This window comes from Schistocerca nitens, chromosome 2, assembly GCF_023898315.1.
Source record: "Schistocerca nitens isolate TAMUIC-IGC-003100 chromosome 2, iqSchNite1.1, whole genome shotgun sequence".
Taxonomy (NCBI): domain Eukaryota; kingdom Metazoa; phylum Arthropoda; class Insecta; order Orthoptera; family Acrididae; genus Schistocerca; species Schistocerca nitens.
In genome coordinates, this window is record NC_064615.1 from 185,840,996 (window position 1) to 185,865,682 (window position 24,687).

General features: G+C 37.5%; 1 protein-coding gene across 1 annotated transcript in view; it reads left to right on the top strand.

The window, feature by feature from the left end:
• LOC126234906 (voltage-dependent T-type calcium channel subunit alpha-1G) overlaps positions 1–24,687 on the top strand; it is a 790,867-nt gene that overhangs the window by 715,658 nt on the left and 50,522 nt on the right. Inside the window, exons 30-33 of the mRNA XM_049943646.1 lie at positions 9,596–9,747; positions 9,834–9,943; positions 21,021–21,151; positions 21,269–21,418. Coding sequence (XP_049799603.1) covers positions 9,596–9,747; positions 9,834–9,943; positions 21,021–21,151; positions 21,269–21,418 — 543 coding nt within the window. The remainder of the gene's footprint in view (positions 1–9,595; positions 9,748–9,833; positions 9,944–21,020; positions 21,152–21,268; positions 21,419–24,687) is intronic.

The following is a 24,687-nucleotide window of genomic DNA, read 5'->3' on the forward strand; positions in this document are numbered from 1 at the left end:
TCATTAGTGATCCTAACATGAAAACTCACAATGTTCCGAATGGAACCAGCACCATAGACCTAGTCTTCTACATAGCATCAGACATCACGTCACTCAGCCAAAATGCACTATGGAACTTGGACATGGCTCCAATTAGAAAGCATCTACCAATCTCAACAACCTTTGAAATCACTCGCCAAGAACAAGTGCCCATACCACCAAAGAAGAAAATATCTAGGAAATTAGATATGGAGAAACTTGCACATAACACTGAAGAAATAGACAAAGCAAGACAGTTAATACAACAACACAAATTAAGTAAAGCAGTAGAAATATGCACAAGAACTCTACAAGTGCAAAATTCAAAATAAAGAAAGAAAATCGCAACCATGGTTTAATAAGGGCTGTCATAACGAACGGAAGAAAACGCTGCTAGCACTACATCGAGCAAAGGATACAAATCACCCAAATGACCTATTCCAATATGCTGAGCAAAGAAGGAAATATAAGACACTAATCAAGAAGACGAGTGCAGAATATATTGAAGAAGACGCCAGGAGACACGTAACAAGTGCCCAAACTGACCCATTCATACCACTCAGGAAACATGAGGGCCCAGAAACAAATAGTATCTTAATGGAATCATGGGAAAGCGACTTCAAAACATCCTCAACCATCAAAGTCGACCAACAGCTTTTGAACTAACTCCAGATACAATGACAGCAAATCACACCCCCCATAATGAAACAGGGAGTACTTGAGACAATAACAACAGCAAAAAACGGAAAGACCCAAGGCCCAAACAGCATCTATATCGAACACCTAAAGGGATGTCATGCCAGACTACTGGGTAGAACTATTCAACAAATACATCCACTCCGGGAAAATACCAGAGCAATGGAGGTCATCATTAATCAAGGTGATGTTCAAAGGAAAAGGAGACCCCTGCAGTCCTGACTCATACCGAGGTATAGCACTCAAAAATACATCTTTCAAGATATTCATGCAAGTCTTAACAAACAGACTCACAAAAATGATAGCCTCACAAATAACAGAGAATCAACTCAGCTTCCGAAAAGGAAGGAGCATGCTACATGCCATACGCTACCTAATGGAGCAAGCACAAGATACACTCAGACATCCAAGAAAGAAATACTTTGTAGTCATCGTGGACTACTTCAAAGCCTTTGACCTCAATGACAGAGCGACACTAGTCCAAAAACTCAGTCATCTGATAGGAGCCACACACCCGTTGTCAATCACAGTCTCAAATATCCTCGGATACAACAATATCCAAATATCAGACAGCGTAGCAAAATCCAAGGACATAATCCAGACAAACAGAGTTCTACAAAGAGACCCAATTAGTCCAACATTATTCAACATCATGACCGCAGACATCACAGACATAATCAGAGACACCTTAGCATCACTTATTCTCTATGCGGACAACATGGCAATAGGCTCAGAAATTGCAGAAGAGCTCCAGGGTGTCCTCAACAGGCTCATATCATGGGTGGAAAGAAATGGATTGCAAATAAACCACAGCAAAACCAAACAAATGACTTTTAGGAAAGGAGGGAAACACACTCTCAGAAATACAATGACCCTCCACAATAAACCTTTAGAGGTAGTGACAAAATTCAAGTATCTTGGAGTCATCCTGCAAACCACCTTGTCATCCTTCAGTAATCATGCCATAAAAGTCATCTACCACATCCAACAGCCTCAACAAATATCACTGGATACAGCAGTGTTACTGTTCAAGACTGTCATTTCCCCAATAGCTACTTGTGGGATCAGCATCATATGGGAAAAACTCACCCTAAGCGACCTGATAACAGTAGAAAAAGTCGAAGGTCACTACAAGAAAAGGATTCTAGGCATAGGGAAGTCAGCACCGTCAAGGCTAACATATGTATTAACCAAGGAAACTACTTCATCAATGACATCAAAATGCAGTATTGGCTGCCAAATATCAAGCCCTACGAGAAAGCACATCAAACCCTCACCAAGAAGTGCAGAGCCATCTGACCCGATTTCTACTCCACAGACTACTCCATGACAGATAAATGGAAACAAGCAAACTACAAGCTACGCCACGCGTGGATTTCACCATAGACTCTGCCAAAACGAGAGATTTCACCAGTCGAACAAATACTGTGTTTGTGATTTGTGTAAGAAACATTGTGAGATACCACACTCAAAACTGTAAAATGAGGAAAACCTTGATTATAAAACTGGCTCTGGAATAACTATTCATTTGAAATTTCTCTTGGCACATTGTGCACTTTTCAATTAATAATAATAAAAAGATGGAAGAGTAATAAATACTGGAAGGTAGTAGACAGTGACTGTATTATAGAAAGAGTGAAGGAGACAATGGCAGTGTGAGGCAGAAAGAGTATCACAGTGGCAGCGGAACATGTTGACAGTGACAGGACAGTGCCAGGAAAAGAGTGAAGGAGACAGTGTCAGTGGGAGAGGGATAAAGAGAAAAGAGAAGGAGAAAATAGAAGTGGGTGAGAGCCAGTGATAATGAGAGACAGAGACTATGCCAGTGACAATCAGGAAGAGGGAGATAGTGACAGTGAGAAGACACAGCAGCAGTGGGAAGGAATGAATGATATAATAACAAAAAGAGGAGCAAAAGGAAGACAGAAACAGTGAGAGGAGACAGTAATAGCAGTACAGAACATAGGAGACTGTGGCTTTGAGTCAGTTAGCGAGATAATGGCAATGAGTTGGGCTGAATGAGTGAGTGGGCATGGGAAAGTGGAAGTGGAGGGGTATGAGTGACTAGCGGCAATGGAGTAGTGGGTGTGAGTGAGTTACAATTGGGGGAGCTTGTGGGAGTGAGGGGCAAGTTCCACGTTAAAAAGATTGCAAATATGTTCGCATGCCAGAATTTTTGGGAAAAATTTTACAGGTGCTAAGGCAGCTGGTACTGCACTTTTCAGTCATATTTGCCTTTTTGTGCTCCAATAGGAGCATTTTTCATGGCTTTTAAATGCCGTGGTGTGTAGAACATAAACAACAAAAGTAACTTTCACATGATGTGTCACTACCAAGGAACATAGCTTGATGAAACCTGGACTATACTTGATGAAACTTAGACTATACAGTGAAAGAACTACTGCAGTATAGTACAGAAGGTAACTAAAAGAATTATCCAATGAGATGAACAGAAATGACAGTTTTATTCACAGGCAATAATTACACTGAAGTCACTGTGATTCATGATGGTCCCCTGAACATTACAAAAAATGGGAATGTTTCTTATCATAGTGTGTGATCACCACAGACGGCAGTGCATGCTCTGCAACCTGCTCCCATGCTGACCACAAGGTTGGTACATAGTTCTTCTGGTAGGCATTCCATCTCCTCCAGTGTGGTTGACAACTGCTGGATTGGATTGTCATTGGTGCATTTTAGCATGCTGCTAAATGTCTTCCCTATGTTTCACCTACATGCTCAATGGAATTTAAGTCAGTGCAGGGGGGAAATAGGCAGGCTAATCCACTCTCCGAATATTCTCTCCTTCCAGGAGCTCCCCAACTACGCTGTTCAATGCGATCACAAATTGTCATCCATAAAAATGAGGTCAGGGCCAAATGCTCCCCTAAAAAGGTGCACATGGGGGAGGAGTACAGTCTCAGAATTACATTAATCATATTTGACAATGCTTGATGTATCCTTATTTCGTGAATGGTAGGAACACGCAATACACTCAGGAACATTGTTACTAGTAAACAATATGCATCTAAAAAAGAGTGTTCAAGATACCAGGCTCCCAAAACCTGAATACAACCAGTCTGCTTTGAGAAAAAAAAAGGTGGTGCAATACTTGTTGAATGTCTTTCATCTGTGTACATTTAACAAAGTTGCAGTGTATCATGATGTGTAGTAAAGAGACATATTGTGCACTACTAATGGTGAAACCCTTTCGTTTACATTAGACCCTGATACTGTCATTTATTTCATCTATGTTTCACTGAATGAGTGTCTCATCAAGTCAGCCCTACTGAATTGCTCAAAATAGCTCTCCTGTCCATTTGTACCCAATGGATCTTCCCTATTTCTCTTCATTTGTTATGAATACCCACACCAGATATTAATATGTCTAGATGAGTAATTACAAGACAACTGTTATCCAGTAGGAAAAAGATGAGTGTGAGTCATCAATTATGGATAGGTGGGCAGAACCGCAGTGGTTCATATGTAAACCATCAGTGCATTATGTAGTTGCACTTTGATGTGGAATTTTCAATGGATAATCAAAGGAACTGGGGAAGGCCATGGCTTAAGTTTCTAAACCCAATCAACGATACCACTAAGTTGGGAATAGGAACACCAATAACAGTAGAGAAATACTGATCACAGACATACCAAAATTAGAGTGTTTTTAACATCTTCACCCAATATACTTCAGGTAATTACACAATTGTTTGTTACAATCATTCATTCACTTAGTTGCAGATCATGTTTCAAAACAGCTGCTATTTTGAAAAGTGTCACTGCCCTTTCCCATACACTATTCAGCTGCTGTTTTAACCAATATTTTAAACTAAGCATTGAAGTAACTTTACAGTGAAAAGAGGTTATTCTATATCACTTACATATGGCAAATTGCTCTTAAAACTACAGATTTTTGCCCCATTGTGAAAACCTGATAGTGTGCTATGTTCCATAATAATTTACTGTATTTGACAGAGTTGTTTGTATCCCCTCCAGAGCTATCAAATGGTTAAAATGGTGATAGGCATCCAAGTTGTTGGTAGTTATAATGCCAGTTCCAAATGTGTCATAAAATTCTGTGGAAACACATTTTATCCCCAAATTGTTACAAAGGCAGATTTAATGTCTTTCCACATTGCTTAATTTCTTACAGCTTTAAACTCTTTTTTTTAATTTCACAATTTTATTAATTTCTCTTCTTTATTTGAATAGTCTTAATTGTTTTTGAATAGGTACTAATAACATACCACTTAAAGTTCTAGGCTGAACTAGAATGAAAAGTAACGAGTATACTCACAGGCTTGTCAACTTTGTTGATGCACATGAAGAGCAACTAAATAGTATGATTAGAAAAGCAAGAGCTGTTTTCAGAGCTGTGATTCTTTTAACTGTCTAAAATGCTAATTTGCAACCTTTTTGGTGCAAAAAGTGTATGATAAGTACCTTTGGTAACCAACCAGTCACTGATGAGCTGTTTGTAAATGTAATCAACAGATCTCCATCTCTGTGCTGTTGTATGTTTGTCCTCATCTACACCCCAGAGAGTTTTCCTCATGAGGTGAATTACAGAACATGATATGTGAACAAATGAAGTAAGCAAGGAAATGAGAAATGGTAATGGTAATAAGTATGATGTCTCAAGCTTGCACAGGAGAAGAAAATGTGGTGCACAGCAGACTGCAATTGAAATATGCATTTGTGAGCAACACCAAAAGTGTTAGAAAGCCATTATAATCCAGAATTGCTCAGTCTCCATCCACAATATATAAGCTCTCAATTGGTTTGAAACAGATTCAGTCTTCACTGGGATATGAAATCATACCTCATTCACAACACATGAATAACTTCAATACTGAAGCTTTAATTTACTGATTTATAAGCACTGAACTGCAATGTGACCCCTTGTTCCACTTATAACTTAACTTACACTGTTCACTATGATAGACCTACATTATGCTTTGGTTATTGATCTTTTGCATCTTTACACTGTTGTGGGTTTAAAACTTGTGCAATGTGCAGACAGCTCAATAACTGGTATGCTCCAGTCTGCCCACAGTGTGTGTGTGCTTGATGATACAATTTGAAGCACAAGTATTGTTGGTTCATAGCTGCTGATGCAAATTTATATGAAGTCTTAATAATTAAACAATTACTATAAGCAAACTAAAGGTAAAATTTATACTATTTAGACACAACTGGTGCCTTATTCGTCTAACAGAGTTAGATAAAAGTTAAGTCTGAAGTGGAAGCACAGATGTGTGAAATTTTTGGATGGAGATTAGTAGGGACAAGATGGTTACATATTTTGGCAGGTCAATAAAGTGGTTAGTATCATAGAGAATGATTAGTAGGTAATAGTCAGTTAAAGTAGAAACATGTTCAGCAGGGAACCTGAAGTCGGTAGGATGATTTTGCTGTTATACACAGTGTCCATAATTATAAAGTTTCAGTTTCAAAACGCTGTAGAAAGAGAATCACTGTTCAGAATAATGTCAAATTTGAACAGTGTGTTATTGATGCAGAGGAAAAGGTGGCAGAACAAAAAGAAAATTAGTGAAAATTTGATCAACAGATGGCGCTGTAAGTGTTGGCATATGCTCACAGGCACAGGGTTGTTTCCCAGTTTGTGTCTGTGACACCCAGTGTGGCTTCCATGAAGGTTCACATGCTGTTGGTAAAGCTCTTTTACAGGAGCCATGCACCAGTTGCCCTGCAGAAGTTCCAGACACTCAAGGGCATGAAAAATGCATTGGTCCAATGTCTGCTAAAGGTCTGGGGAAAATGATAATGAAATTCAAAAATACAGGTTCTTTTGGACTACAATGTGGCAGAGGGAGGGAAGAGTTGATCCGACCTCTGTTGAAGATGTGGCCACAGCACTGCAAGAGAGGTTGAGCAGTGGTATGCAAACATGCTGTGCACAAGCAACTGCCCAAACATTGGACATGCGTACAAGCACATTGCATAAAATCCTATGAAACATCTTAATTTGCTATCCATACAAAATCGCCCATGTTCATAAGTTGTTTCCTGCTGACTTGACAGCAAGACAAATGTTCACTCTAGAATTTCTGGCTTGCTTGGAAGTGGACAATGAAAGTCAATGGAACATTCTGTGGATAGACAAAGCCCATCTCCAAGGATATGTCAATACACAGAATTGCAGAATATGGGCAACAAACACACTCACACACACATCAGCCAGTACCACCTCATTCTGCAAAAGTAACTGCTTGGTGCAGGTTTATGACATGCTTTAACATAGGGCTGTATTTTTTCAAGGAGGTGAGTCGTAGGGTCCTGTTACCTGTACAGCCACTGGTGAATGCTATAAGTGTCTTTTGTACACCACTGTCATTCCAACCCTTCTATAGCATGGATGTCTGAGATCATTTTTATGCGAGATGGCACTCCTCTGCACAATGCACAGCCAGTGAAGTGGCTGCTGCAGAGGAATTTTAGAAATTCTAGAATTATCAGTCATTATTTCCCTGATCTTAATCCATGTGATTTCTGGCTGTGGGGTTATCTGAAATATGTTCTGTTCTGTGCTCCAATTACAAATGCTGCTGAACTAAAGGCAAGCATTGTGCGACATATTCTGAACATGACCCCCAAGACACTCTGATATGTTGTGGAACATGCTGTTTCTCAATTTCAACTTGTGGCAGAAAGCAGTGGACAGCATATGGAACATGTCTTGTGATAGTCTCATGACAATTAGAAACTGATAAAATTTTGCTTTTTGTGGGTTCCTGGTCCCAGAATAATAAAAAACCAAAGTTTTGCTTTTTATGCTGTTTTTGGCTCCAGGACAATTATAAAATGATGCCATTTTGCTTTTTATGCAATTTTTGGCCTTAGGACAATTAAAAACCAATTTTTCCCATCTAATGTGGCACAATCTTTCCATGGTGGATGGGCTTGCCATACAGTGCCACAACTTTTGGATGCCAATCTTTTGTAGTCATGCACATTGAAAATTTCAGATGTTGTAATATGCAGCTTCAACGATTGTCATTGTATTGCGATTCACGTGTCATTTGTGGACGATCTCATTTATGTTAAGACACTTATAGTGGTATCTATTGATAAAATTTGTGGCAACCTCATTTATGTTGAGACATTTACAGTGTCATCTATTGATAAAATTTTTGTTACACTTTTTTTTATTCCGTGGCCTTTCTCCTTGTGTCAATAATCTGACATCATTCCGAGCAGTGATTCTCTTTCTGCAGCATTTTGAAACTGAAACTTTAATTGTGGACACCCTGTTTGTTAAAAAGCCCTTTCTTTAATATGCTATCTTTTTTATCATACCAGACATTTCATTGTTTGTGCTCTACAAATTAAAATGCAGGTATTCCAAATTTTTATTTCTTATCTTTACCTAGTGTGGCTCTGTTCAAGAGCACCCACACAATAGTTTGCAGGGAGAGTGGGAGCCAAACTAGCCGGGAGGGAGGGTGGTTGGTCATTAAGTATTTTTAATACTTTGTAAGATGAAAGGTGACTTGTAAGTAGCCATAATAAAGTTTCAGTTCCAGCCATGTTAAATATCTGCTTAATACCAACATTTAAATATTTTTTTGGAAGAAAAACACCAGGTAACACTGTATTTTTTCCTTTCCCTAAGAACTGCTATGTGTGCACTTGGCTCTATTCCAGAGTTGTCAATACTTTTATTATTTTTATTTTTTATCAAAATCAAATCATTCCTGAATATTTTCCTCTTTTGCTTCTGCCTTAGAATGTTTTGACAGTTCAACTTGGCTCTGTTCCAGAGTTCTCAATAGTTTTATTATTTTTATTATTTATCAAAATTAAATCATTCCTGAATATTTTCCTCTTTTGCATCTGCCTTACAATGTTCTGACAATTCAGAATACTGCCTTTTTCTCTGTTTGTGCATATCAGTTTTCCTCATAACATTCCTGTTTGAAAATAAGCACTGTTCTACAGATCTATGTAGTACCAGGTGGTTATAATTAAACTGAAACTACTCACAAATCCCAGTCTGGGCTGTAATGCCAGTGAAACTTGGTAGATATTCCCTTGCATTAATGCAGAACTGATTTATGCTCGAAAAATTAATTCCAGTTTTGGCCACCAGGTGCAAATCTGGCACTGTACAGCATCTCATCAATGTGTCCAGTGCTCATATTGAACAAATTGTGTAAGCGTTGGTTAATAATCAAATCAAATTATGCCTTTTTCACTTGTTTGACCTTTCCTGCCCATGTTCCATTCCTAATCCATTACATATGGAAACATTTCTGTACGTCTTTCTTGCATTCACAGAACCAGATTTGCACCTGGTGGCCAAAATTGGATCCTTTTTTTCCCTAGAATAATTAGGTTCCACATTAATGCATTAGAATATCCACCATGTTTCACTGTCATACAATAATTACAGCCTACACTGGACCTCTGTGGGTAGCTGCACTTTAATTATAACCACCCGGTATAAATCATCACTCCTAATGTTGGTATTTAGATTCACATTCTTAGCAGTTACAGAAGTTCTACAGAAAATGTGTAACATGTCATGCCATCTCAGTAGCATACCATATTTTATATAGCTTTCTCATCATTGACTATAACAACAGTACTGCTAAAGTGTTGGAATAACATTAATGTCTCTGTACAACAACAAAAGTTGAAATAGCATTGCTTCTCTACAACATTGGACAACTTCTTCAGTGATAACTATTAACTGGCAGTTGCATTTGTGTATACTTTCATTTGATCAAAACAGGCATTGTTACATAAACATATTTATTCCTAAAAATGAAAACTCATTGACCATTCATAAATATATTTGCCTCTTTGTTACATCTTATTTTGAATACATTCAGTAATATATAATTTCTTTCAGAGATGCATGAGCCACCATATTACACTAACTACACACATTCACGGCTGATGATTCACAATGTTGTGACATCTAAATATTTTGACTTGGCTATTGCTGCTGTAATTGGCCTGAATGTGGTAACTATGGCTTTGGAATTCTACAAGATGCCTAAGGTACTGTCCTCAAATAATATTCCTAATAAATAAATAATCTGATATTTTGTAAAAAAATTAAAATAACTTCCTATTATTTGTTTCAGCCTTTGGAGTATGCATTAAAAATTTTCAATTATTTCTTCACGGCTGTGTTCATTTTGGAAGCTGTTATGAAACTTGTAGCTCTGGGTTTCCTATTGTATTTTAAAGATAGGTAAGCAGCCCATAAATTCTTTTGTAGTCCTTAGAAAAATTGTTATCTTTTAAAGACAGACAAGAAAACTGCAGATTATTAATCATGCATTGGGTAAAATATTATTTAGCATCATTAATATTTAGCATAATTAACATTTCAATAATGAGTGTTTATTATGTGTATTATCTCATTTTTGCCTATATTAATCCAGATTTTGATGTTTTGGAGTACTGCAGCCTCAGCCATTCCATTTCAGTCATAGCAGCAAGCTTTACCATAATTTCTCTAATATCTTTGTCATTATCCATGAAATGCCATCATTTTGTCAACAAATATTTCAAACAGTTTAGTAGTTTTCTTACAGTGAAAACTAATAAAAAGAGAGTATGTTTGCAGAATAGTGATATTACTATGGGTCATGATTCCTACTGTTTATAACAACAAAACTGATATACGAGAAATATAAATTTTTGTATGTTGTTGTTGTGGTCTTCAGTCCAGAAACTGGTTTGATGAGCAGCTCTCCATGCTACTCTGTCCTGTGCAAGCTTCTTCATCTCCCAGTACCTACTGCAACCTACATCCTTCTGAATCTGCTTAGTGCATTCATCTTTGTTTTTGTGCTCCAATAGGAGCTTTTAAATACCGCGGTGTGCAGAACATAAACAACAAAAGTAACTTTCACATGATGTGTCACTACCAAGGAACATAGCTTGATGAAACTTGGACTATACTTGATGAAACTTGGACTATACAGTGAAAGAACTACTGCAGTATAGTACAGAAGGTAACTAAAAGAATTATCCAATGAGATGAACAGAAATGACAGTTTTATTCACAGGCAATAATTACACTGAAGTCACTGTGGTTCATGATGGCCCCCTGAACATGACAAAAAATGGGAATGTTTCTTAGCATAGTGCGTGATCACCGCAGATGGCAGTGCATGCTCTGCAACCTGCTCCCACGCTGACCACAAGGTTGGTTCTTTATTTTAGAAGATAGACTGCAGAGAGACATCTACAACCTGCTCCCACGCTGACCACAAGGTTGGTTCTTTATTTTAGAAGATAGACTGCAGAGAGACATCTACAACCTGCTCCCACGCTGACCACAAGGTTGGTTCTTTATTTTAGAAGATAGACTGCAGAGAGACATCTACATTTACAGCATTTTTAGATTAAAAAAAATTGGTTGATAGTGTTGACTGGAATATGTTCTTGAAATTGTGAAATCATCATAGGTAAAACATATGTTTTATACCTTTTGTCCTCACATGGTGGCAAGGACATCATTTAATAAAGTCAGCTCCCAAGATACAGTAAAAGAAACACATTTATTGGTAAATACATAAGTGAACAATTCACAGTTCTGATGTGAAACAGAAAATAATAGCCACTTCTTGTAGAATGATAAAGCCTCTCAACTGGAGTACAGCTCGAGACCCTGGGTCAGTATCTGGCTGAGTCCTAGATGGTATTTGAATAAGTAGGGTGCAGTCTAAGCGGTTAGATGTCAGTCAAATGCCAGCAGCCAGTGGGGAACTTGTGCTCGGACCAATGGTGGTGGCTGAGATGCAAAGGTGCCAACAGACTTGTCCAGGTGGTAATGTCATAAGTGATATCCCGTTAGGTGCAGGCTGGCTGGTGGGACATAGGCTAAGTGGTGGCAGGCAGTGGGAGACTTGTGCTTGAACCATTGTCAGCTGTCAGGATGTGAAGATGCCGAAGAGCTCAGTCAGCCAAAAATGTCATAGACCATTTCTGGCCAGTGTCTACGTTGGAGTACAGTTAGAGTTAACCTTTGGTTGGAAACCTGTGCTGTGCTGGATGGTACTGAGAGATGGGCTGCAGGGTGCACCTGGCGTCGAGCCCAGAGCATGAGCGAATGCTGTCAAGTTGCGGTCATATAGTGTCTTAAATAATCCAGTGGGAGGATCTCCATAAGGTGTCATGTGACATGCATAGGCAACGTAGTACTGTGCTCACAGCACTGTGTTAGATGCATGCACTGCTGTTGGGTGATGCTGCTGCCTGTAGTGGAGCCTGTTGTGTACACAGAGTGACATGCACTGTGTACACAGATCAGCTGGTTGCTGTCATCATTTGCTGATGTTAGTAATCAAGCAGTATGTGTGGTTGCATGTAGCTGGCTTCGACAGATGATGTCAGGAGTACAGCAACTCACTGGCTGCAGATGTATGTTGGCGGCAGTAATTGCCAGGCAGCTGGCATGGTACCAGTTATAGGAAATGAAAGAGTAACACAAATGAGATTACAATTAAAAGAATGAAGGATAAATGGAGGCAGTAGTTGAGAAACAAGTGGAACAGGGTCGTAACTGAACCCCACATAACTCAGTCAGTACATAGAGCAGTGAATAAAGAAAACCAAGGAGAAATTTGGGGAAAAAATTAAAATTCAGGATGAAGAAATAAAAGCTATGAGATTTGGAAACATTATTGAAATTCTGTCAGAGATGGGAGGGAACTTGGATGAGCTGTTGAATGGAATAGGTATCGTGCTGATATAGGTAATAAGATGAACATCAACAAAAGTAAAACACTGGTAATGGAATGTAGCCAAATTAAGTCAGGGCATGGAATTTAGTTGAATTGAATCAGGCAATGCTGAAGGAATTACTGTAGGAAATGAGGCACCAAAAGTAGTGGATGGGTTTTGCTATATACGTGAAGGACAGGCTACTATCCAAGTGCACTCCCTTCTTGTCTACTACCTCCCTATCACTTCTGTCAACTCTTGGAAATAAGTTAGTTCCTAAACAAGGTATAGATAACCTTGTCTTTCCTGTAATTTCTTCCTGATATCTCAAAATATCAGTGAGTGTATTAAACTCAACATTGTCAAAGCTTTTTCTAGATCTGCAAATCTCGGTCAATGGCTCTTCTTCAGTCTCTTTTTTTAAGATGTGTAGTTGAGTCAGTATTGTCTCAAATGGTTCTACATGTCAACAGAACCCAAACTGATATTCCACCACAATGTCTTCTACCACTTATTGCATTCTCTTGGCTCCACATTTGTATCCTTCTTTCATCATTCTTAAACTCAATGTTAGCTATGATTAAGTTTTGTTTTGTGCAAAATTCTGCCATTTGCATCTTCATCCATACTCTGCAAACCACTGTGTGCTAAAGGTACTTCCTGTTTTATTATGTATTAGAATTCTATTCCATTCCATTCACATATAGAGTACAGGAAGAATGGTGAAATAAATGCCTCTGTTCATGCTGTAATTCAAAACTAATATGAAGAGGACTGTAGTATATTCCCATATTCTTCATTTGGTAGTGTTTCCCGAATGCTAAGTAAGGTTTTTGCAAGATGATTGACATTTGTATTCCTGCTGATGTTTTCCACCATTTGCATGATGTTTTAACAAGAGCTGTTAAAAAAAGTTACATTTGTGTTGCAGTTCTTTGTAGACATTCAGCATCTCCTGTTAGTCATATTTGGTCTGAGTTCGAACCACGGTTTTGAGTAATACTCCAGAATGGTTCAAATCTGTGTTTTGTAAACAATCTTCTTAGTAGACTGACAACATTGTTCTGGTGTCCTACCAATGGAGCAAAGTCTGGCATCTGCTTTACTTACAAGTGACACTGTGTCATATCCCCACAAATTGTTAGGTTCATGTATGTGCGGCTGATTGATATTGTAATCATAATATACTACTCATTATAGCATAGGGCAATAGTATGGAAATGGAAGAGGACATAGATGAAGATGAGAAGGGAGATATGATACTGTGTGAAGAATTTGACAGAGCACTGAAAGACCTAAGTCAAAACAAGGTTCCGGGAACAGACAACTTTCTGATAGAACTACTGATAGACTTAGGAGAGGTAGCCATGAAAACTCTTCCATCTGGTGAGCAAGATGTATTAGACAGGTGAAATGCCCTCAGACTTCAGAAAGAATATAATAATACCAATTCCAAACAAAGCAGGTGCTGACTGGTGTGAAAATTACCAAACTATCAGTTTAATAAGTCACAGTTTCAAAATACTAGCACAAATTCATTACAGAAAAATAAAATAACTGGTAGAAGTCGACCTCGGGGAAGATCGGTTTAGATTTCAGAGAAATGTAAGAACACATGAGCAAATCTAACCCTACAACTCCTTATAGAAGATAGCTTAAGGAAAGGCAAACCAACATTTATAGCATTTGTAGACTTAGAGAAAGATTTTGGTTATGTTGGCTGGAATACTCTCTTTCAAGTTATAAAGGTGGCAGGGGTAAATACAGGGACCGAAAGGCTATTTGCAATTTGTACAGAAACCGGATGGCAGGAAAAGCAAGCAATGGTTGAGAAGGGAGTGAGACAGGGTTGTAGCTTATCCTCGTGTTATTCAATCAGTATATTGAGAAAGCAGTAAAGAAACAAAAGAAAAATTTGGAGTGGGAATTAAGTTCAGGGAGAAGAAACAAAAACTCTGAGGTTTGCCGATGACATTGTAATTCTGTCAGAGACAGCAAGGTACTTGGAAGAGCAACTGAATGGAATGGACAGTAAGCAAAACAAGGATAATGGAATGTAGTCAAATTAAATCAGGTGATGCTGTGGGAATTAGATTAGGAAATGAGACACTTAAAGTAGTAGATGAGTTTTGCTATTGGGGTAGCAAAATAACTGATGTTGGCCGAAGTAGAGAGGATATAAAATGTAGACACGCGATAGCAAGAAAAGCATTTCTGAAGAAGAGATATTTATTAACATCAAGTGTACATTTAAGTGTCAAGGGGTATTTTCTGAAAGTATTTGCAGGGAGTGTAGCCATGTATGAAATTGAAACATGGATGATAAACCATTTAGACAAGAAGAGAATAGAAACTTTTGAAATGTGAAGCTACAGAAGAATGCTGAAGATTAGATGGATAGATCATGTAACTAATAAGGACGTACTGAATAGAATTGCGGAGAAGAGAAAGTTGTGGTACAACCTAACTAGGAAAAGGGCTTGGTCGGTAGGACACATTCTGAAGCATCAGGGGATCACCAATATAGCACTGGAAAGAAGCATGGAGGGTAAAAAATTGTAAAGGGAGACCAAGAAACGAATACAGTAAGCAGTTTCAGAAGGATGTGGGTTGCAGTAGTTAGTTGGAGATGAAGAGACTTGCACAGGATAGAGTAGCATGGAGAGCTGCATCAAACCAGTCTTTGGACTGAAGACCACAACAATAACAATACTAGTTTATATTTCTGAATACTTAAATCAGTTTGCCAATCACTGCACCACTTCAAAATCTTACTGCTGTTTATGCAGCTTTTTTCACACAGTGCTTTAATGTCGGTCGTCTTCAAAAACTGTAAGTTACTATTAATACTGTCTGCCAAGGTATTAATACATAACAAGAACTGCAAGGAACCAAATGCACTTTTAAGGGACACACTTAAGTTACTTCTGCATCTGTGAATGACCCTTCATCTAAGAAAATATACCGATTCCTCTATACTAAGAAATCCTTAATTTAGTCACAAATTTTGTTTTATGTCCCACAGTTGTATTTTCATTCAAAAGTGTTACTGTGATATTAGTCAAAATTATTTTCAGAAGTCAAGAAATACTGCACCCACATAATTGTCTTAATCTATAGCTTCCAGGATGTCAAGTGAGAAAATTGAAAGCTACGTTTCACGTGATCATTGTTTTTCTAATCGATTTTGGTTGTCATGAAGAGACACCTCATGTTTGCTCTCAGAATATTTTCTAAGATTGTAGAACAGGTGGATGTCAGTAATATTGAACAGCTGCTTTGTGCATCACTTCCTCTACCCTTTTTAGGGTTCCGTACCTCAGTTAGTAAAAATGGAACCCTTACAGGATCACTTTGTTGTCTGTTTGTCTGTCCGACTATTAAAAGCCTTTTTTCTTAGGAACAGTTTAGACATAACAACTTAAAATGTATGCCACATACAAAGGTCTACAGTTCCTTAGTGATGTAAAACACTGAAGCTTCTAAGTCAATGCAATCAAAAGATATGGCCATTGATGTGACAGATTTTCATTCAAAAACTCACTCATCCAAATGTATAGGGTACTTGCTGTTTAAATAGAATCATGAAATTTAGCAAGAAGCAAGGTTTCACAGTACAGCTAAAGGCAAAAATCTGAAAAGTGTTAATGTGTATTTATATCACATGAATTTCTTTTTATCTCTCTCTCTCTCTCTCTCTCTCTCTCTCTCTCTCTCTCTCTCTCTCTCTCTGCTGTCCGTCTGTTAAGACCACTTTTTCTCAGGAACTAGGTAGATGTATCAAATTGAAATTTATGTCACATACTAATGTCGAATGTCCCTTGGCAGCATAATAAATGTAAGCTTCTAAGTCAATGCAATCAAAAGGTACGGCTGTTTATGGCACATATTTTGATTCTTGCAAACTCACTCATCAGAACCCATAGTGTACTCCGCTTTGGCCTAGGATCATGAAATTTGGCAAGAAGTGAAGTTTTACAGTAAAAGTAAAGGGAAAAAAATCTGAAAATTGTTAATTTGTAGTTATGTCTCACAAAGAAATTGCTTTTTTCATTCGTAATCTGTCTGTCTGTCCATCTGTTAAGACCCCTTTTCCTCAGAAAAATTTAGACATATCAAGTTGAAATTTATGTTACATACTTAGGTCTTTTGTCCCTTGGTGGAGTAAAAAACTTAAGCTTTTAAGTCAGTGCAATCAAAAGATAAGACCATGTATGTCACATATTTTGATGCTTGCAAACTCACTCATTAAAACCTGTAGGATACTTCCTGTTGGCCTAAAATCAAGAAATTTGACAGGAAGCAAGGTTTGAATTTACAACTAAAGGAAAAAAAAATCTGTAAATTGTTAATTTGTAATTTTGACAATATTATGAAAAGAATAGTTGCTACTCACCATATAGTGGAGATGCTGAGTCGCAGATCAACAAAAAGACTGTCAGAAAATAATGTTGGCCCAAAGCTTACTTTCTGAAAGTCTTTTTGTTGTGACTGTCTGTGACTCAGCATCTCCATTGTATGCTGAGTGGCAACTATTCTTTTCATAATAATGTCATATTCCAGCCTGGGTTTTCATTGTTTAATTTGTAATTACGTCAACTAAAAAAATTTCTTTTGTCCTTTCTTATCTGACTTCAATCTTAAAATTAAAACAGTCTTGAAAGTCTTGGAATTCCCAGTACCAATAACTTGCCAGTATAATTTTCAATAACAGGCAAAAATCATTGAGATTCTTGATTCTCAAGATGGATGAACTGTATACATACATAATTAAGTTTGTACAGAACCCTTAGTGTACAAGACCTACATGCACATGTCCATTTGATGTGTATGACCTACTCACACCTGGCCATTTGATGTATGCGACCTGTGCTTTCTACAAACCAGTGGCCACAGTTTGTTTTTTTACAAGATATTATGTTTAAGAGAGGAGCTAACTCATCTGAAAATTCTGTAAAGAAACTGAGTAGGATTCCATCAGGCTCTGCAGCATCATTCAGTTTTAGCAATCTCAGCTGTTTCTCAATGACACCAACACTTGAAATATTATCAAATCTATGAGAGTATTTTGTTTTAGAGAACTTAATTACTTTTGTAATTTACTTGGTAGAGACCAGAGTAATTGTGATTTGCCTATCTGTATATGGCATTGCTGCTTGCATGTATTCTATTACTTCCCCCTTGAACTGTGGCAGTGATGAGTGATAAGATGTAAATATTAAATAATCAACTTGTTTGGAAACCTGAAACCATAACATTAACTTACTGGTAACTTTCTTTGGAGGATTCTCAAAGTACTCAGGAAAGTATTTTGAAAACACTCAGAGCACATGAATAAATTATTAAAATTATATGTAAGTGAGGACAAAGCACTAGTAATGTATCATAGTTTTTGGTATATACAGGATGTCCAGTGAACGAGTCTCTGATTTCAAAATTAAATATCTCAGAAACTAAGATCGACGGATGAGTGCAACAAGTGATATGTTTGTGTATATTTATTGTGAAAGCTGTAAGAATTTTACACAGAACTTATGTAGAATATGAATGTGTTGTGTCTGTTCTAGCATCTCGCAAAAAGAGAGAGAGAGGAGAGAAGGAGAGAGAGAGAAAGAAAGACAGAAAGAACAGACATTGCACTTTACAATTGCTTCACCTGAATGGGCAATGAGTAACACCACCTTCAGTGCCAATGCACAACTTTGTTCGACCTTCGGTGGATATCTCAAAGTAGCAAATATGGATGCTAGGTGGGAATGTGGATCGGCCAAGGGGCACACCAAGATAGTCCATGCAATTGCAATAAACACTGTGTCCATATGGTGCAGTGGTTAACTCAACTGCCTAGTAAGCAGAAGATCCCCTGTTCAAATCCCGATCTGACACACATTTTCACTCCTCGTCTCTGATTCCACATGAAGTCCCAATACAGCTGACATCAATAGTTCCTTCCCTTCCCTTTCCTTTCACCCCCCTCCACTCACAGTTTACATATTAGATATACTGAAGTTTCAAAATAGTTCAGGAAGCTGCTAACAGATGGCACTGTAATCACAATACATAGTGCCTATAAATAGTGTGCCGCAGCTCAGAGTGATCAGTTCCATTGTTGAAATATGAAAGAGGTTAGTGTGCTGAAGGAAGGGTTTGAAATCGTGTTTCATTCAACAGTGTGTTTTTCTGGTACTGGAAAACAACAGGTTAGAATACAGTCCAATGGCAACAAGGCACAATTTTCAAACATGACTTAATGTTCCAAAACAACCCAATGCAGTAACCATTCACAAGCTCTTTGCCAAATTCCAATCGACAGGCTAACACATTACTTTTTAATTACAAACGCAATGTGTTACAGAATTATTCGTTTTTGCATGTGCAGTATTTAAGATCAAAAAAGAAATAAAACTTTAATTGCTCATTGTCTGAATATCAATGTATATTACTAAGAAAACAAACCTGAGTGACAAGCCACAGGCTACATTATCTTGTTTTATCAAGAGTATGTTTTAATTTCACTTGTCACTTCTGTACTTACTTACCTGTTCTCTGTCTTGTCACTGTGGGTGCGACATTATGTGTCGTGTACAGTCTGCTTATGGAACAATAAGTTAACATGAATTGTCTTACTCTGTTTAATTTCGCAGTGCCAGATGAAATTACCATATCTGAATAACATTTTTTGATTTCATGTGTTATTTATGATTTTCAGAGACCATTTTCAAAAGATCGAAGCAAGACTATTAGTGACCAAATGATTCTAGCTTCATTTATGCCCTTTTGTTAATTATTCTCTTGATAGAGATAGAAACTATCTTCATCTATATCAAAGTCCAGTTACATTAATTTCAACATTTATCCAGTGTAAGAATTTTGTTATGCTTTCATAGTCAAGAATCCCTGAACAATATCAGCAGAAAATTAAAATGCATTGGCCTGAGTTATTATCAGTTTTTTTAAATGGTGAAGGGAATAATTATTACTGACATTTTTATCTTTTCAGATCACAAAAGGTGTCTTACAGAAGACATTCATATGGTTTGTAAGCATAAAAGATAACCTACTGCATTTGAAGTGTGCCTGCTTGATGCGACAAAATATGTATGTGAAACATTTAAATCATTCATAGTTTTCAGTTCATTTAGCTGGAGGATTTTTCATTTGAAGAATTTGATCAAGAGGGCATAGTTTCAAGACATTATGGCTGATGATCTAGCAGGGAATGTTGGCACCGGGCAAACTGTAGTTACTCTTGAAAATATTTCCTACTGTTTCTGGAATTATTCAGCAAAACACAAGAAACTCCATTCAAAGAATTGTAGCAGAGACTGGTTTGAAGTGTTCCAACATGCAGAAAATACTGAAGCAGATCCTACACATTTCCATTCAGAATCTGAGGCCACCAGGCCATAATTGTAGGAGATGTGTAACAGAGGGCTGACTTTGTGAACCATATCCTCACAAAGATCGATAATGGTGTTGGCTATCTGATTTACAGATGAAGCACACTTCCATGTGAAAGGAGCCCTGAATAAACAAAACTGGCAATCCTGGGGTTCCGGAAATCCCCATTTGTGTGAAGCGAAACTACAGCTTTCTACCAAAATTATTGTTTGGGCTATGGTATGCAGCAGAGGCATTATTGGTCCTTTTTTCATGTGAGAAACAAGCACTACTGAACATTATGTTGCAACTTGTGGAACAATTTGTCACCATACAGGAGGATCAACAAGGCATGAAGTGGTTCATGCAAAATGGGCCCAGACCACATCACACTGAAAAGGTTTTTCACTTTCTTGATGAATAATTCAAGTATACAGTCATTGTGTTGGATTATTGTAAATTAACTGTCACAGGAACACATTGGCCTCCATATTCACCCGACCTGACTCCTTGTGACTACTTTTTGTGAGGCACATTAAAAAGTACTGTCCAACTAAACAATCATGTCATGCTGGATGAGCTTGAATTGATGATCTGTGTGGCATCTGAATCAATTTTCTTTGAGACAATACAGGACGTAATGGCAAATTTCATTGTGCAATTTTCCTTACCTCTGTACTGCGAGTGGTGGACATTTTGAGAAGATTGTAATGTGACTGCAGAGACTGCTTGCAGAAGATGAGTTTACTTATTATGCACACAAACAAAGTTGACACTCAGCGCAGTATCTGATGGGAGTGGCTATATATGGGAAATGCCTTTATGGTCGCTCCCAGAAGCCAGTGCACCAAGTGTCAATTTTGTTTGCAGATACAGTATGCACACTGATACTGTATGCACTGCACAGCATACAGCACTGCCTGTTAACAGCTTTTTGAACTATTTTGAAACTTCTGTATAAAATTCTTACAGCTCCCGCATTAAACATACTTTTTGCTGCACTCATCTATTGATGTTAGTTTCTGAGATATTTAATGTTGAAATCAGGGACTCCTTCACTGGAAACCCTATATGTGTCATCAGTAACTTTCTACTGGTTTTTTTCTTCTTTCTAAAATGAAGTGACGTATTAATATTTTAATGTACATCTTTAGCCTTTAACTTATTTTGTTGCACTATTTGTCATTTGAATCAGCACTCTGATTTTCTTCCAGGTGGAATCAGCTGGATGTTATTATAGTAATATTATCTATTGTTGGAATTGTGCTAGAAGAAGTTGAATCAAAATTTATTCCTATAAATCCAACAATTATAAGAGTGATGAGGGTCCTCAGGATAGCAAGAGGTATGCACATGTGATTTCAGCCATATATTTATCTTTAGAGACACACTCATAAAATTTCTTGACATTATTTCATATGTTAAATTACACAATAATACAGTTCTTATTTTCAATCTCTAGTGCTCAAACTGCTAAAGATGGCTAAAGGAATACGGGCCCTGCTAGACACAGTCATGCAGGCTCTACCACAGGTCGGGAACCTTGGGCTGTTATTTTTCTTGCTGTTCTTCATTTTTGCAGCACTTGGTGTTGAGTTATTTGGGCGCCTAGGTAAGTGTTCATGCAATGTACCTACCACAGTTATGTAACATTAGAATTATATTTTTGGAGCTTACCGGCTTTATATTGACATTTTTCCAACATATTGAATAATTATGGCAGGTAAAATACTATTGTCTTGAAGAAATTCAATTATTCCAGAAGGTAAACATTCCCACTGTTAGTGTTATTATTATTTTATAATTAATCTTTAAACAGTACAGGTTATGTGATTCTGTGACATGGAAATCCTGTACTATTTATTTCCATTTTAATACAAATTTGAATGACTTATACACTACATGAAAGTTTCTGAAAGGTTTTTAAAATAAACAATATGCTCAACATACAGTGGCAGCAGAAAACACATAAAAGATATGGAAATGCATGAGCTTTCACAGGCAGTGGATCCTTTTCTGACAGAATGGTTAATCTCCTCAGTCATCTCTTTTCTATAGGGACATTCAACAGTTATTTGAAATAGTCCTTCCATAAGGTCATGCCATGTTCTTGGTTGGTCACCAACTCCCCTCCATTGTTTTCCATCCATTTTCGGTTTTGCACCCCACCTTGAAATGTCTTGTACATCTATACAATTACAACAAGAGCGAAAGTATACTGCTACTCACTACATAGGGGAGGCATTGAGACATACACAGGCGCAATGAAAGCAGTATTACAAATATTTAAACTTTCGGAGAGTCTTTCCTCCTGAGGAAGGAATTTGTCCAAAATCTTAAATATTTCTAGTGTTCTGTTCATTGTATCTATCTGCAACTCAGTGCCTCCTGTATTTGGTGAGGAGTAGTCTATCCTTTCCATGCACTTATTATTCCATCCTCATCTTTCCATCATTTGACATCTACATAATTCTCTTATGTCCTTCTGGTTTCTGTCTTCTTCAGCCTTCTCTGGTTGCTTGTTGATGAACTACCTCTTTTCTCTTCATTTTACTTTTCTTGTTTCTCTTGCTGCCTCTGTGTAGCATCCTCTTTTGGTACTCCTTTCTCTTTTTTCTTGCTTCATTGCATTCCTCACTGAACCATATTTTATTCCTCCCTTTCCGTTTTGCATCTTTAGGTGTTTCTTTGCAGTCTCAGTTGTGGTGGATTTGAATGTTTCCCCCCCTCCTCCCCCCCCCCCCCCCCACCTCTGTCCCTTTTCTTTCACCTTCACCTTTTAGCTTATGCGGAATATGAAATCAATTCTATAGCTTCAGTTGATATTTGCTTCTTATTTCCTCGTATCCCACATAGACTTATATCTATTTTGCCTTTCATATTGTGTTGTGATGTTCTTTGTTTTACTATAATTTGTACTAAATTATGGTCTCTTCCCACTTCTGCTCCTCATGCTACTCTGGCACCCTTGATTCCACTTACATGTTTTGAATCCATCCATACACAGTCAGTCTGGTTGGTATACCTCCTTTCTGGAACATCAAGTTTATAACTGTATTTTCTTATGCGGCAACATTGTGCTGACAAACTTCTTGTTCTTTGCAGTTGAAAATGTTACAAGTCTTATCCCATTGTCAGACTGTTCGTGCAAGGTGTATGGTCCACTCACAAATCTCTTAGTAGATGCAGTTATCAATGTTTGCATTTTAGTCTCCTGTCAACATCTTCATGTAATTTTGTGGCATCTTGTAATTCACTTGTTCAAATATTTCATAAAAACGTTACATCTCCTCATCATCCTTTTCTTCTAGAAGAGCATGTAAGCATGTACAGCAAGGATGGAAGTGTTCTTAAAACTTATCTTGAGTCTCAAATAGCAGAGCCTTTCACTGGTTGCTTTATATTTAGTTAGAACATGCACAGTTTTATTGATTTTGTATAACATTATTGGAAAAACAGTGATTTGTATTGAAATTTAGAAGAAATAATCATTTTGATTGCAAAAATACTTTTTTAATGTTTTATTTTAATGGTAAGTGGTTTCAGTCCATTACACATCTCCATAGACAGAGTGCAGAGATACCAAACTGAACACGAACCTATGCCAAGAGACACGTGTGTCTCTTGACCTGTGTTCATACTGTGTTCAGCATCTCTGCACATAACCTAAAGAGACTTATAAGGGTCTGATGATGACTGTCAAGATTGAATACCATTAATATAGAACATTAAAAAAAAATATTTTTCCGATTAAAACTGATCACTTCTTGTACACTATTTTATTGTCGACTGCTATTCCTGTTCAAACATGTCATTTCCTTTCTCCAGATCTGTAGTGAAATGTGGTGTCTTTCTCTCCATTCTGTATGGCTTCATCTTTCCACCTGATCCTGAAGAGACACCACATCCATATTTTAGTTACACAATTCATCATCCATTGCCTTCACTGCTCTCAGTCCATTCACTGTTTTGAAATTCCATATCCCCAAACATAAATGTTTGTATCTTAGTACCTGTACTTTGCCATAACTGTCAACATATGAATCCATCTCTGAGGCTGGTTTTCAGTGTTCCATAGAAGGTCCTTGTAACAGAGTGGGTTGTCAGCCCAGTGTCCAATCTCCCACCTGGAGGACCAGTATTAATGTGGGTTTATTCCCATGGAAACACAGGCTTCACTTTGCCATATGAATTTCTGTCCAACAGTGATCTGTTTTGGTTTGCCATCCTTTAAACCTTGTGTTGAATGCCTACCCATAAGGCAGCAGAAGCAGCATTTATTTTCTAGTGGTGCTTACTGGGCATCTCATACAATCAGCATTGAGCAAGGATGATATTTGTCAAGTGTATCCTTGGCATCGAATACTTTCCCATGCCCCCTAATCCTGCTGCCTCAGTCCTTGATTGTGGATTCAAATTTATTGCAAACCAACCTCCATATACTGTCACCCTCATGGGCTAAAACTGCCTTAGATTGACACTCATTCTTTCTTTCCTCCACTGTGTTTCTCAAAGCTGCTTTATTATTATTTGTTTGTTCATTCTATTCTCCAATACTTTTTTCATATTATTCTTTCACTTACCATTTTCTCTTCTTCATCTTCTATGTGTATCACCACTTCTGAGTTTCTACTTTCTATCATTTGTGAACTTAACCTCACATAGTGAATTCTAACATACTACCCTTGATCTTATATTCTCTCTGATGCCTCTACTTTCATCTTTACCTATGTATGTTAAGTATTCCCTCACTGTACATCTATGAACTGATTATTTTTGTATATTATAGCCCAATTTATTTGTAGCAAATCAATTTCCAAATGATTACAACACTAGGAATCAAAATAATATTATGCCACCCACCGATTATTTATAAATTTA